The 14592-nt window shown below is 64.4% G+C and overlaps 1 protein-coding gene across 1 annotated transcript; it reads left to right on the top strand.

Moving 5' to 3' along the window:
• Window positions 1-109: 109 nt before the first annotated feature.
• MISP (mitotic spindle positioning) lies at window positions 110-8895 on the top strand. The gene is made up of 5 exons (XM_036100742.2): window positions 110-186; window positions 4916-6665; window positions 6996-7126; window positions 7974-8012; window positions 8567-8895. Exons 2-5 carry the CDS (start codon window positions 4970-4972, stop codon window positions 8654-8656), a joined length of 1956 nt encoding a protein of 651 aa, XP_035956635.1. The 5' UTR covers window positions 110-186; window positions 4916-4969; the 3' UTR covers window positions 8657-8895.
• The last annotated feature ends 5697 nt before the right edge of the window (window positions 8896-14592 follow it).

The following is a 14592-nucleotide window of genomic DNA, read 5'->3' as shown; positions in this document are numbered from 1 at the left end:
GCCTGGGTGGAAGGTTGTGGTCAGGCCCGGGGTGGGGCCCCACGAGGGCGGACCAGTTGTAAAAGGAGGCCCCGGGGAGCTGGCTTCTCCTTCCGCCCACAGCCCCTGTGCACCCTCGGGCTCACCCCAGTGCCGGGGGGTGTCGGAACCCCCGCCTGTGCTGGTGCCCATCTGAGCAGCACCTGGGTAGGTAAGGCCTGGGGGTAAGGGGGCAGCTGGTGGGGGCAGGACTGGCTCTACTGACTGACCCAGCCCACCCCACCCAAGGCGGCCCCTCGCTGGATTCCCAGCCCCACGGATCCCCCCCAAGCTCTGCAGAGGAACCAGTCCCCGGGAAACAGGTGGGGGCACGGCGGGGGGAAGGCTTACAGTGGCTGCCACCCCCCACTTCTGTCTCACCAGCTGATCTTGGAAGTTCTCTGTCCCCTCTGCGCCTCAGTTTGCCTCTCTATACCACGGGCTTTATGAACCCTGAGAGGGAGGCCACCCTTGTCTGGGGGCAGGACGGTTGTCCTTGTCTCCACAGTCATCCCAACGAGCTGGGTGACCCAGTCTCTGCCCTTTTGGGGCCTCAGTTTCCCTATATAAGCAACAGGGTGGACTGCATAAGATGGGGGGACTCCAGTTCAAATCCCAGTCCTCTCATTTGATGAAAGAAGAGACAGAGGGTCAGAGGGTCCCCAGAGCCAGCCACGAGGCAGGCAGGACAGAGCCCCAGAGCAGGGGATGAAAACCGCATTCACTGTGTGTGGGTGTCCCTCTCCTCTCGCCGCCCTAGGCTGACCACTGGGTCACTGGCTCCACTCCCCAGAGATGCTGGGCTCCTGCAGTCCTTGGCCAAGAATAAGGCAGGACCCACTGCCCACGTTGAGCCTTGGTGCCCCCATCCGTCAGTGGGGCCTGAGCCTTGCCCACCCGGCTAACGTTTTCAGGCCTTTTGATGTCCTCGTTCGGTCCTTTACGTAGAGGTGGCCTGGGGAATCCTCCCAGCCCTGTGATGTCCCCGTTTCAGAGGAGGGAACAGGCTCAGAGAGGCTTAGGGGGGTTTGAACCCGGGCCCGGCAGAACCGCCCGCCCCCCCAGAGACCGGCAGGCTGGGCCTGCACCAGAAAGGGGCTCTCCGGGGTGGTAGCCCTCCAGGACGGGCTGAGCCAGGTGGCATGGGGCGGGGGGCTGGCGCAGGCCCTGCTGTGTGACTCTGGGCAGTGACACCCCCTCTCTGGGGTGCTGGAGAGCCTGGCAGTAGCGAGAAAGAGGCCTCCATGAGTTCCGGCTCCGTGGGGCTGGAGGCCCTGGGGGCCGAGGGACCGTGTGCAGTGGGCATGGTGCCTGCCCTCCGCCCTGCCCGGGTATCGTCTTTCTCCCTCCTCCTCTGGACTTTGTTTCCCGAGCCCAGGTGGGGCCAGGGAGGAGGGGGTGCGCCAGCTTTCCCCAGGCGGGGCCCTGGCGGGGCCCTGTCCCCTGGCAACCTGTGGGCAGGGCGGCGCCAGGCGTCTCTGTGCCTGTGGACAGAGTTGGAGCCAGGCTCAGCGGCTGCTGGGGGCCAGGAGCCAGCAGGTGAGGCCGGGGACGTGGTGTGGGGGGCAGGACAGACAACAAGTTCAGGCAGGCCAGGGGTCCCATGTGGGGTGGGGTTTGTTTCCGGCATAGGGGTTCATGTGCCCCCCTGTGGGATCCTTGGGGTGCAGGGAGGGGGTCCCGCATTCCCCACCCCAGCCCCCTCCAGCTGTGCTCTCAGGGGCTGGGGGGGCCTCCCTTGCTCTGTTCCCCTGGCCGTCTCTGAGGTCTTGGGGGTCTCTACCCTTCCTGCCCCACCCCCACCTGGGGGAGCAGAGGCTTAGTCCCTGAACCTTGCTGGGGTTTCAGTCTCTGCCCTGGGCTTCAGGTCCCCAAACCCAAGAACCTTGAGCCCCGAGCCTCCGATGAGGGGGTCTGATTGAAACCCTCATTGGTTCTGAGAATTTGGGAGGCTTCTGGAGGAACATTCATCAGTGCCGGCTGGAAACTTGCTTGCAGAGGTCTTGAGTGGCATGTGACACCCCCATGGGGTCCAGGATCGGGACACACAGGCGTGTGGGTGGGGCAGCCTCAGCCTGGGAGAGGGGCCGGCTGGGAGCCTGCAGGCCTGGGGCAGAGACTGTTCAACAGAGTCCGGGGTCTCCAGGCGTTGGGGCTCTGCCTAGCCAGGGTCCCAGGAGGACTGTGCCCCCAGAGACGCTCCGTGCTGTGTGACCTTGCCCTGTCTGAGCCTCAGCCCTTCCAAAGGTGATGAGGAAGCAGGCGTGTGGCACGAGGGGCCATAAACCCCGGTTGGGTCTGGTATCAGTATGATGCGGGGTGGGGCCGGGGGGGAGCAATGGGGTGGGGAGCTTCCTGGAAGAGGAGGAGACTGACTGAGAGCCGAGGCTCAGGCTTCAGGACCTCGGGTGAGCCCCTTCCCCTCCCTGGGCCTCACTTCTCTCTGCTCCTGCCACAGGGTCCTGGGAGGAGCAACCACAATGCAGCCCTGGGAAAACCGTGCCGGAGGCTTTGTGACTCTTGTTACCACTCACCTGTGCGGAGTCTCTGGGGTCCTCCCTGGGGCTTCACCCCACCCAGGCTTCCTTGCTCCTCCTCGGGCCCCGTGTGGGTGCAGCGTCCTCCCAGCTCGCACACGGGGAGACTGAAGTGTTGCAAGAGGGGGTGCCTGCCTGAGATCAGTGGTGGATCCAGGGTTTAAATAATAATAGTATCAGCAACCACCGTGGAAGCATTTAGCTGGCACCTACCGTATACGGGGTATGGGGCACGACTGCTCGGAGGCTCTCAGCGCGGAGCCAAGTGCCGTGGTGGACGACACCTACGGTCCAGGTGTGGACACTGAGGCCGGAGGGGAGCAGAGGGTCTCCCGAGGACACGAGCCGGTGGGGCCCTGGGGCCTTGAGCCCGAGCCCCAGCCCGAGCCCCGCCCCACCGGCCTCAGTGAATCACCCCTCAGGAATGGCCCGGCCGGAAGAGGAAGCAGTGTCCCCACAGCACCCCCTGCGCCCCACCCGACTGCGAGACTGACACCCCCCAGGCAGGTGGTTCTTTTTCCCGGAGTTGATGCCCGTGTGGCTTACAGATCCTGTGGGGTGAACGTCCACTTACTCACTCAGCAAACTCCTGCGTCACCTCCTCCCATGCCTGCCCTCCCCGGGGATCTCCAGGGCCTGGGCACAGACCTGCCCAGCCCTCAGGGTCAGCACCGGGCTCGGGGCTGGAGGGGGGAAGGCTCGTCTGGGCCACCGGAGGACAGGGACCCGGGCTGATGGCCTCCAGTGGGAGAAGACAAGGCTCAAATACGCTTACCCCCTTTCAGAGCTGTACCACCCCTGTGAGTTTCAGGGAGAACACCCCCATGGGGGCTGTGTGGTCACGGGGACAGGGGCTCAGTCCCCATGCCCGGCGCTTATTACCCAGGCTTCCTTGTTTTTTAACTACTGTTTTTCCGAGTATGGTTTCAATATTTGATACATACAAAAGCCGACGTGATACGTGCTAGTTATAACATCGTTCCCAGGGTGGATTTCACGGTGCCTGACGCCACTTCTCCAGTTCAGGGGGGGCTGCATTTTCCTTTTTAGAGCTACAGCCTTTACAAGCAAGTTGGCTGGAAGACAGCCGATGTACACAGTAACACTGACAGAACCGGGGATGGGCACAGGGACAAGGGCTGCTTGGAGAGCTGAGAACGGCCAGTCTTCCTTCCTCAGCTGTAGAAAGGGGACGCCTAACTTGGGTGCTGGGCCAGGCAGCAGATGAGGCTCAGACAACAGGCTCCAAGGGCAGGGGCAATCTTGGGGGGCTCCCTGGAGGAGGTGTCGTGTGGGCTCCAGGTAAGAAGGCTGTAGAGGAGCAGAAATGAAGGTCCTCCAGGCAGAGGGAGTTGTGGGAGGAGGAGGAGGGCCAGGTTTGGGGTAGGGATGCCTGTGAAGTTTGGGGGTTTGTGCGGAGGCCAGATGAAGGCCTTGAGAATTGCCGGCGAGGCCAGGAACCAGGGGGCTACGAGAGCAGGTGCGTGACCTTGGGGGATGGGGCTCCTGGAGCTGTACTCAGCAGAACTCCGATGCTCGAAGGGGTGCCAGCCCCCCTCCCTCCAGGGCACTGGGTCAGGGTGTGGCCCAGAGGCTCCATGGCCTTCCTGGCCCCGCAGGACAAGGTCCAAGGTGTGCCCTAGCCTGTCCTAGCTTTATGGCACGGAGGGGGCGGACTGACTGGGATGGGACAGTGTCCCTCTAAGCAGGTTAGGGGAGGGAACCAGGAGCTGGAGTCCCTGCCACCCGACATCAACTGAGTCTCAGTTTCCCCACATGACATCTCTTAGTGAGGGTCAGGCCCGCTGATGAAGGAAATCACAGCAGGAAAGAACCTCAGAGTGTGCGCCCTGGAAGAGAGGCGGATGCGCGTGTTCGCGGGGGTCCGGGCAGGCGGTCTGGGGATGGCTTTGGGTCTGGCCATGGCGAGCTGGGCCGGCGAGGGCAGCAGCAGGAGTGGGACACCTGCAAACGTCAGGCACTCAGGGGGCAGACTGGCGAGTCAGTACAGGAATGGGATCCAGGTGTGGCTGGATCCAGGAGCTCAAACAAGCCCAGCGGCCGGAACAAGCCCAGCTGGGAGAGGGTCCGCTTTTCCGCGGTAATTGCCAAGTCTCAGATCAGGCTTCTAGGTCCGCGGCAGGTTGGGTCACATGTCCATCCCTGAGCCAATCACAGAGGCCAGAGGGTAGAGTCTCTGATTGGCAGGGCCGGCTCATTTACCCATCCCTGAGCCAATCACAGAGGCCCTTTGGCCAGGACTTTGCCCTTGACTGGACTGGAAATTGTGCCGCTCCCCAAGACAGGTGCTGTGTCCTGCTCTCTGACCAGTTGGCCCTTGTTCCCTTTTCCTTCCTCAGCGAGCCCGGAATACGTCCGCCCCAGGGAGCCGTGGGGAGCTGAGACCCCAGGACATGGACCGAGTGACCAGATACCCCATCTTCAGCATCCCTCACTCGCCTCGCCTGGCTGGCTTGGACCCCGATGGGGACACCAGCTACACGTTTGAGGTGGTGGATGTGGGGCCGGCGGCCAGGGGCTGGGGCCAGGACAAACCACAGGCGTGGCCGGCTTACCGAGAAGCCCAGCTAAATGCGGCCAGGACTGGGGCGTCCTACAGCCAACGTGCCTTCCCGGGCCGCTTACCCCCATGGATGCTCTCCTTCCGGGAGGGTGACAAGGATGAGGAAGTGAAGGCCTGCCGCCTGGACGCCGGGGACACCCAGCCTCGGCGGCCACGGGACCTGGAGAAGGAGCGCTGGGCGGTCATCCAGGGCCAGGCCCTCAGGAAGAACAGCACGGTGGCCACGCTCCACGGCACCCCTGGCCACCTGGACCCCAGGAGCCCCGGCCAACCTGAGCCTGGGCCCCTGGAGGAGAGCGCCGTGGACAGGGAGCAGATCGACTTCCTGGCAGCGAAGCAGCAGTTCCTGAGTCTGGAGCAGGCCAATGCAGGGGGCCCTCTGCACCCTCCGGCTCGGGTGGCCCCTGCCCGTGCCCCACCGGGGCTCAGTCAGGCCCCCAAGGCCTCAAGTGGGCTGCTCCTGGCCAATGGGTGTGATGTCCCGCTGAAGCCCCAGGAGAGGGAGGTGCTCCTTCGAGAGAAGAGGGTCTGTGGCCTTCCGGCTGTATCTGGCGCCCAGGCTGCAGATGACCCCGGCTCCCGTTCCCAAGTGGGGTCCCTGGAGCTCCCCAAGGAGACCCCCATCGAGCGGGAGATCCGGCTGGCCCAGGAGCGGGAAGCAGACCTGCGAGAGCAGAGGGGGCTACGGCGGGAGAACAGCCAGCAGGAGCTGGTGGAGATACCCAGCAGGCCCCTGCTGACCAAGGTGAGCCTGACCGCGGCCCCACGGCGGGACCGAGGGCGCCCGTCACTCTACGTGCAGTGGGACTTGGCGCAGGAGACGCAGCGTGAGGAGGACCACCGGTGGCGGGAGGGCCTGCAGGCCACACCCAACAGGCTCTCCCGGGCTCCCCAGTCTGGGCTCAGGAGAGCCCTTAGCTCAGACTCCATCCTGGACCTGGCCTCGGACAGCAGCACGGCTGACCCTGCCCCAGAGGTGAGGAAGGTGGGCCGCATCCCGGCGGATGCCTACCAGCCGTACCTGCATCCTGGGAGCCCCCGGCTGGACTTCGAAGCCTTCCACGCGCATGGCAAGCTCCGTGGTCTCTCTACGGATGAGGCCAAGGCTGCGGGCTCTCCAAGGGCCACAGGGTCTCTGAGGCATCTCTTGGAATCCTCTGGAAACCCCCCAGGCATGAAGCCGGAGTGCTCCAAGCCGCCCCGGGGGCGCCTGCAAGCCCACGGAGGTGTCATTCGATGGGAGTATTTCCACCTGAGCCCCCTGCGGTTCAGGGTCCCAGATGTGCCCCCGCGGGCCGAGGGCCCCCGCGTCCGAGGCTGGGAGGTGGGGGGTACCCTGGCATCGAGGCTGCAAAGGTCCCCGTCGTCAGAGCTGCTGGAGAGGGAGGTGGAGAGCGTCCTGCAGCGCGAGCAGGAGGTGGCCGAGGAGCGGCGGAATGCACTGTTCCCTGAGGTTTTCTCCCCACCACCTGCCGAGGACAATGACGGAGGTGACCAGGACTCCAGGGGCTCCTCCGCGGCCTCGGGTGAGGATGGGCCGGGCAGTGGCGGCTTTGCTCTGGGCTCAGAGGCTGGAGCAGGGTGGGGGGTCAGGAGCGGCTGAGCGTGGGGAGCATCTGGGGGACCCCGTCCACCTCCCCGGTCGCCTCTGTGCGCCCGTCTGAGCTCACGCCCTGGATCCTGGACCGCGGTGTCAACTGTGCCCTGGGTTTTTGCTTTATCAGCGTGGATGCTCGGTCTCTAGGGGCACACGGCTCAGGTGCGTGTCCTCTCTTGGCCCGAGACTCTGAGTCTCCCAGGCGTTCTGCCTTCCCGGGACCCGGGGACCCTCCCTGATGCCCCTTCCGCCCCCACAGGCATCATGGGCAGCTACTCGGTGCCCGAGTCCCACTTCTTCAGCCCCATCCACCTGCACTCAGGCCTGGTGTGGACGGCGGAGGCCCCTGCCGAGGCTTCTCCTGAGCGGAGGAAAAAGAGGGAGCAGCGGGTGAGTCTCGAGCCCGGCCCGGCCCCCACTCCCCGAGGCCTGGCTGCAGTCTGGCACCCCGTGTAGGGACACAGGACCGTTGAGGGAGACTCAGGCATGACCTGGGTTGACGCCTGCCTCCCTCACGGCCCTGTGGGAGGCTGTGCCTGTCCCCCCGCACGGAGTGCAGAGTGGGCACACTGGGTGTCTCTTCACGGACGGCCTTCCGCTGCAGAGGCCACCTACGTGGGGCCCCCACTTGGGGTCGTCCCCCTGCGTCAGTCTGCAGGACGGTGGCCATGTGGCAGCGGCGTCCTTACTCTTCCACTAAGTGCGTGGCCCTCCGACGCACCAGGCCCATGGGCCTTAGAGCCGTGTCCTGTCACACCAGCCCAGGGGCAGGTGGCTCGTGAGTTCCCACGCAGGGACCTGAGCCCACATCTCCCCCCGGGGCGGGGTCTCCGCAGCCGGCGGACAATAAGGACAGTAACAGCGGCTCTAGCCTCCCGCCTGCCGCTCACAGTCGCAGGCCTGCCGCTTGGGGCACGGGACGTCGGCACACCCTCGCCCCTCTCTGACCCTTGGGCTCCCCCGCTGTAAAGTGCGCGGGACACTAGGAACGCCCCCGTGAGCCTTGGTGCGGGGCCTGGTGCGGGAGAGCTCAGCGAACACTGTCTTTCTTAGAAGGCGATGTTTGGGAATGGGGCTTCAGGCCGTCACCGAGGGGAGTCCCTGGGGGGAGTGCACGGTGCACGGCGTTGAGTTTGGGGTGATGGCGGGGCACTCGGGGGGACCGTGCTGGCCCAGTGGGCTCTGGGGCGTGGCGCAGGCACAGGGCGGGGGGCTGATGCGTGTCCTCTCCCTGCAGTATGCTGGCATCAAGTCCTTAGACCACATCGACTCAGAGGTGAGTGTGCCGCTGGGGACGGGGCCCCCGCCTTCCCGCCCCGCCTGTGCCCTCTGGCCAGGGCGTGGAGCCCCCCCAGCCCATCTTCTGCATGCGGGCACTGGGATCTTCCGTGGCTGCCTGGGGTGGGTTTCGCTGGGACCTGCCCGTGGGTACAGAATGTGAGCGAGCTCTGCATGCCATCTCTTTACCAGATAGCGAAGGCTTGGGGCAGATCGGGCTCCCCATAGTGCCCGTGCCTCAGTTTCCCCTCCACACACAGGGACAGACATTTTCTCTGGGAGAGGGACTCATCTGAGACGGCCACGTCAGTGGATTTGTGGAATACATTTCTGAGCTGGGTCCAAAGTGCCAGACCCCAGCACTTGACCTGCTGTAGGTCTCGGCGTGAGTTGGCATGTTCCTTGGTGCTATTCCCAGAGGTAGAGGGTCTGAAATAGAGGAGGGGAGCTGGCCTGCTTTGCTTCCTGCTCTAGATGCCTCCTACAGGCTGGCAGTGGGAAGTTGTCTGGGGGGTCGGGATCCCGATGGGGACTCGGTGCCTCCTCTTACAGGTCCTGGAAGCCACGCGAGTGACCCACCACAAGAATGCCATGGCGAGGCGCTGGGAAGCTGGTATCTACACCAGTGAGAGCCAGGACTGAGCCAGGGGACGGGGCACCCTTGCCCCCGCCCTGCCCGGTCGGAGCTGCTGAGACCGTCCGCGGGTCCCCCTGCCCCTCAGGGCGCAGGTCCCTGTTGAAACGCAGCACCGGACAACCACGGATCACGTGCCACCAATCCCGAGGGTGGACGCGTTTTCAGACGGGAGGGTTTTCTTTGCTGTTCTTATCTTCCTGGGGAAATTGTTCTGCTTTCTGTCTAAAGCTGGGGATGAATCGGGCCTCTGTCGACTCGACTCTGCTTCTGAGGCTTTGCCGAACACTCTCGGGCCCAGAAAGGGAGGAGACCGGCTCCCCTGGCCGCAGATGTGACTGTGCCTGCTAGTCCGAGGGCGGAGGGGCTGCTTAGGACGGAGGCTCGGTCCTGGCCCGTAAGGAGCCGCAGGTCTGAGGGGGAGCACCCAATTTCAGGGTCTCTGTGCCACCCACCCCGGAGCCCCACCCCCGTGGCACGCCCGGCAAATCCCGGGCATCTGGGGCCCCGTGGGGACGGCCCCGCACCTGGTGGCGAAAACGGCCCGATTTAGGGGCTGAAAGGGGCCGTCTGCTCCAGCCCCAAACTCCCCGACTGTGCCCACCGTGAAATAACGCTGGAGCGGGCGGCCAGCCTGTCCCGGCCGCCCCAGCCCGGCCGCCAGGTCCACCCCAGCCACCTCGCTTGTCGAGGGGCTGAGGCCACTGGGCCCCTGCACCGCCCGCCCCGCGGCATCAGCACGGCAATCACGCGCCGCACGTGTGACCCTCCCGGTGGCGGGAGGGGGGAGGGCGTCACTTCGGTTCTGTGTGTGTGCCGGCCTCACTCCCGGGGGACGTGTCATTCTGGGCAAGGCTGTGGGCGCTGGATCCCAACCCTAGCCATGCTGCCGCCCTCTGTGTAGCCTCGGGGCTCCCCAGAGCGCCCGTGCCTCGGTTTCCCCTCCACACACAGGGACAGCGCTGGGACCCGCCTCCTGCGGGTGAGACGCGCTCTAACTCGGCGCCTCAGCCTCCAGGCCCCTCCCGCCACCCCCCTCCGCAGCTGCTGCAGGGAAAACCGAGGCAGCTATTTCAAGAAACCCGTCCTGGAGACTGCCCACGCAGGCTGGGGGGCGGGCAAGGGCCTGAAATAGCTGGGCGGGGGCAGGACTGCGGGGGGGGGCCCGAGGGCAGGGCTGGTGCAGGGGGGCTGCCTCAGGGCAAGACAGGCCGAGGGAGGAGGCAGGGCCCCAGTCTGAGGGGGGAGGCAAGGTCTGCGGGGAAGCCCCAGTCTGAGGGGGGAGGCAAGGTCTGTGTCCGCGGGGAAGCTCCAGTCTGATGGGGGAGGCAAGGTCTGTCCGTAGGGAAGCCCCAGTCTGAGGGGGGAGGCAAGGTCTGTGTCCACGGGGAAGCTCCAGTCTGAGGGGGGAGGCAAGGTCTGTGTCCGTGGGGAAGCTCCAGTCTGAGGGGGGAGGCAAGGTCTGTCCGTAGGGAAGCCCCAGTCTGAGGGGCGAGGCAAGGTCTGTGTCCACGGGGAAGCTCCAGTCTGAGGGGGGAGGCAAAGTCTGTGTCTGCAGGGAAGCTCCAGTCTGAGGGGGGAGGCAAGGTCTGTCCGCAGGGAAGCCCCAGTCTGAGGGGGGGAGGCAAAGTCTGTGTCCACGGGGAAGCCCCAGTCTGAGGGCGGAGGCAAGGTCCGCGGGGAAGCCCCAGTCTGAGGGGGGAGGCAAGGTCCGTGGGGAAACCCCAGTCTCAGGGGGGGAGGCAAGGTCTGTCCGCAGGGAAGCCCCAGTCTGAGGGGGGAGGCAAGGTCTGTGTCCGCAGGGAAGCCCCAGTCTGAGGGGGGAGGCAAGGTCTGTGTCCGTGGGGAAGCCCCAGTCTGAGGGGGGGAGGCAAGGACAGGAAACCCCAGTGTGAGGGGGGAGGCAAGGTCTGTGTCCGTGGGGAAGCCCCAGTCTGAGGGGGGAGGCAAGGTCTGTGTCCACAGGGAAGCCCCGGTCTGAGGGGGGAGGCAAGATCTGTGTCTGTGGGGAAGCCCCAGTCTGAGGGGGGAGGCAAGATCTGTGTCTGTGGGGAAGCCCCAGTCTGAGGGGGGAGGCAAGGTCTGTGTCCGTGGGGAAACTCCAGTCTGAGGGGGGAGGCAAGATCTGTGTCTGTGGGGAAGCCCCAGTCTGAGGGGGGAGGCAAGGTCTGTGTCTGCGGGGAAGCCCCACTCTAAGGGGGGGAGGCAAGGTCTGTGTCCACAGGGAAGCCCCAGTCTGAGGGGGGGAGGCAAGGTCTGTGTCCATGGGGAAGCCCCAGTCTGAGGGGGGAGGCAAGGTCTGTGTCCGTGTGGAAGCTCCAGTCTGAGGGGGGAGGCAAGGTCTGTGTCCATGGGGAAGCTCCAGTCTGAGGGGGGAGGCAAGGTCTGTGTCCATGGGGAAGCTCCAGTCTGAGGGGGGAGGCAAGGACAGGAAGCCCCAGTCTGAGGGGGGAGGCAAGGTCTGTGTCCGCGGGGAAGCCCCAGTCTGAGGAGGGAGGTAAGGTCTGTGTCCGCGGGGAAGCTCCAGTCTTAGGGGGGAGGCAAGGTCTGTGTCCGTGGGGAAGCCCCAGTCTGAGGAGGGAGGCAAGGTCTGTGTCCGCGGGGAAGCTCCAGTCTGAGGGGGGAGGCAAGGTCTGTGTCCGTGGGGAAGCCCCAGTCTGAGGAGGGAGGCAAGGTCTGTGTCCGCGGGGAAGCTCCAGTCTGAGGAGGGAGGCAAGGTCTGTGTCCGCGGGGAGAGCTTCGGCCTTGCGGAGTGCCCCTCACTGGCCAAATTCAGCTTCCTCTGGGATTCCTACAATTCTGTCCTGGTTCCAAGAACCAGATGTGCCCCCGCCCCCCAGGAAGGCAGTTTCAGGGCCTTAAACACAGCCCTGTGATGAATCTCGTGGGCTCCCCCACCATCTCCTGCCATGTCAGCCCACTGGTGCCAATAAGGCCTGTTCATCTGTCCCGCAGGCACTGTGACAGACCACCGCTCACTGACTCTCTGACAATCTGGGCTTGGAAGTCCTAAAACCCCAGAGTGGGCAGGGCTGGCCCCCCCCGGGGTCCCCAGGGAGACCCGGCTCCGGCCTTTTCCTGGCCCGTGGCCCCCCTCCATCCTCACCACCAGCAGCACAAGGTCTGCCCGTCTCTGGGACTCCCACCCTCTGCCTCCCTCTCGTGAGGATGCCAGGCCCCCCCGGGAACCCAGGGTCACCCCCACCTCGGGGGCCATGAGGCCGCATGAGGGGACACATCCCGGGACCAGGATGGGGACGTCTTTGGGGCCATTACTGTGCCCACCACACAGTCTCCTTGTCCCCCTCTTCAGTTAACCTTCCCTTGCCTCTGCTCAGGGCTGCCTGGGACTGAGGTCATGTACAAGGCACCCAGCTAAGGTGCAAAAGTCGGGGCTCCCGTGTGGCCCCTTCTGTCACCCCCCGGCCCCACCATGCTCTTTACACACAGGCCGTGACCCCGAGGGGCACGTTCATGAGTCATCTAGGTTGGAAGACATCTCCCCTGTTGTCCCAGCATTGAGACCGTCCCATGGTGGGACCAGCTCTTGTGGACAGTAGACTGTCCTTGGAGCCCAGAATGCCCCCAGCACCGTGGCCTGCAAAGGTTCCCCCAAATACAGAGCGACTGAAGGGCAGGGATGTCCTCCCCCAACGTTGTCTGTCTCGGTCTCCCCACATACTCTTTTCTGTCCTTGAGCCCTGCTCTGTTCGGCGGGTGACGTAGCAGTCCGCAGAACCGGGAGGCAGCTTCCCCAGCTTGAGTCTGAAAGGGGGCCTTATGGTCTGGCCCTGCTGCCTGGCGGGGAAGGGGCCGGCAGGTCACATCCACAGGGCCTCCCCACCCTGTCATCCAGACTGGGGCCTGGCCAGCCCCCCTGCAAGCTGCCCAGCTCCATCATGTGCCCAGTCTGTCCACAGAGGGGCTCAATCGGGGGCATGGGAGCCACTGGGGCAGAGGGGCCGAAGCCCCGGCCAAGCCATCTGAGGCGCTGCGTCGGTTCTAGCTGCTGGGGTGCCTGCCGGCTGCCCGACCCTGGGGGGTGCCTGAGCAGGACAACAGGGCCTGCTCCCCCAGCCAGGAGCCAGGGACAGTGTTTCCTGCACCCCAGGGCCACCAGGTGGAGGGAAGACATGCAAGTCCCATGGGCGCATGATGGCCACGTCCCCTCCCACCTGCCAGGGTGACCAGGGCCACCTGTGGGGGTCCCCGAATGTGGATGGGGGAGCAGACAGACCCGTCGCAGGGGCACAAGGCCGTCCTTTGTGTGTCCAGCCTGACTGACTGACCTTTACACGACCAACAAGTTCCTCAAAAAATTAAACATAGAACAACCATGTGACCCAGTGAATCCACGTCTGGGTCTGTCCCAGAGAGAGAACTGGAATCAGGGACTCGGAGAGATACTTGCCTGCTACTTGCAGCCTAAAGAGAGAAGCCCCCCAGTGTCCACCCACAGATGAGGGGTACACACGACGCGGTCCGTCCCTACGCGGGAACACGCTCCAGCCTCAGGAAGGAAGGGACCCTGACACCTGCCATGACACAGAGGGACCCTGAGGACACCGGGCTCAGCGAGAGGAGCCAGATCCAGAAGGACACATCCCGTAGGACCCCACTCCCAGGAGGTCCCCAGAGGAGTCCCGTCCACACAGACAGAAAGGAGAGGGTGGGAGCGGGGGCTGGGGCAGGGGGTGGGGAGTCCGTGCTTCACGGGGACAGAGTCTCCGTGTGGGGAGATGGAATGTTCTGGAGACAGAGGGTGGGGGTGGTCGCAGGATGGTGTGAGTGTGCTTCATGCCGCTGAGCTGTGCGCTTAGAGACGGTTATGATGGTAAATTTTGTATTATGTGTGTTTTACCAAGATTTTTAAAAACCGAAAGAAAAGTATTCACTCTCTTGAAAGCATACCAAGGCCCTTGGGAACCACCCAGAGGAGCCTATGATTTGCCAGCTTAAAAAAAATTAGAAGTTCCTTAAAATGTGCAGTGTCCTCTGAGATTCTTGATCTCGCAGGTAGGGGTGAGGCCAGCAGCCTGACGGGTGGGCTGTGCCCTCAGGACCGGGCGGAAGTCCTGTCCTCCTGCCAGGCCTCCGCCTCCCAAAAGGTCCGCGCTGAGGAGTCTTAGGAGGATCTCGGAGGACCGAGGGCTGGGAAGAGGAGCGACCTCAGAGCAGGCTGGGGGTGGGGGGGAGGCGGGAGTGGGGCTGACCCCAGTGTGCGCAAGTGCACCTCGGAGACCCCGCGTGCGGGTCCCTGGCGCCCCGCGTTCTTCTGCACAAGCGGACGGACGTTCCTTCCGTGTACCTCAGTCCAGGAAGGGACTCTCCCGAGTCCGTGCACCGCGCGCTGGGTCCCGCTGGGCTCCCCGTGCAGCCGTGGCCAGCCCTGGGGGTGGGCGCCCCCCACACATGCGGAGGTGGGGCTGCTGTTGGCTGGGGTGCGGCTGGGGTAAGCTAAAATTCAGGCTACTCAGTTAAATTTGAATTTCAGGCCAACAATGACTGACTTCTTTAAGTACGCCCCATGCAATATTCGGGGCCTACTTACGCTTTAAAAAATCCGCTCCTCATTTACCCGAAGTTCAAACCTACTGTGTGCCCTGTACTTGTATTTGCTAAATCTGGCCACCTCCTCCTTCCCCTGAGGAACCTGCAGGAGTCCTGGGAGCAGCAGCAGGGGGTGTCCCCGGGGTGCAAGCTCGGGCCACACTTGCTGGGGCCCCCGCCTGCACCCAGACTCAGCACTGTGGGGACGGCAGAGACCAGAGACGGCAGGCCCCCGCGCAAGGGGTCTGAGGGGTCTGGAACGGCACCGCAGGGAGCTGGGGGAGGAGGGTAGGAAGGGGCTCGTCTGGAAATTCAGTTGCCCACAGTTAGGATGTACTATGCGTAACTTAAAAACCAGACGCTGATTATTACAGAAAAGGGCCCTTTGGCAAAT

This window comes from Halichoerus grypus, chromosome 1 (assembly GCF_964656455.1).
Source record: "Halichoerus grypus chromosome 1, mHalGry1.hap1.1, whole genome shotgun sequence".
NCBI classification, from domain to species: domain Eukaryota; kingdom Metazoa; phylum Chordata; class Mammalia; order Carnivora; family Phocidae; genus Halichoerus; species Halichoerus grypus.
Note: the sequence above shows the minus strand (reverse complement) of the source record. Positions and strands in the feature narration are given on the sequence as shown.

Excerpts from the sequence above, each read along its gene's own strand:
- MISP (XM_036100742.2), top strand. The coding sequence starts at position 4,970 with ATGGACCGAGTGACCAGATACCCCATCTTCAGCATCCCTCACTCGCCT. Across the intron at positions 6,666-6,995 it reads GGGCTCCTCCGCGGCCTCGG|GCATCATGGGCAGCTACTCG; the intron begins GTGAGGATGGGC and ends CCGCCCCCACAG. Across the intron at positions 7,127-7,973 it reads GGAAAAAGAGGGAGCAGCGG|TATGCTGGCATCAAGTCCTT; the intron begins GTGAGTCTCGAG and ends CTCTCCCTGCAG.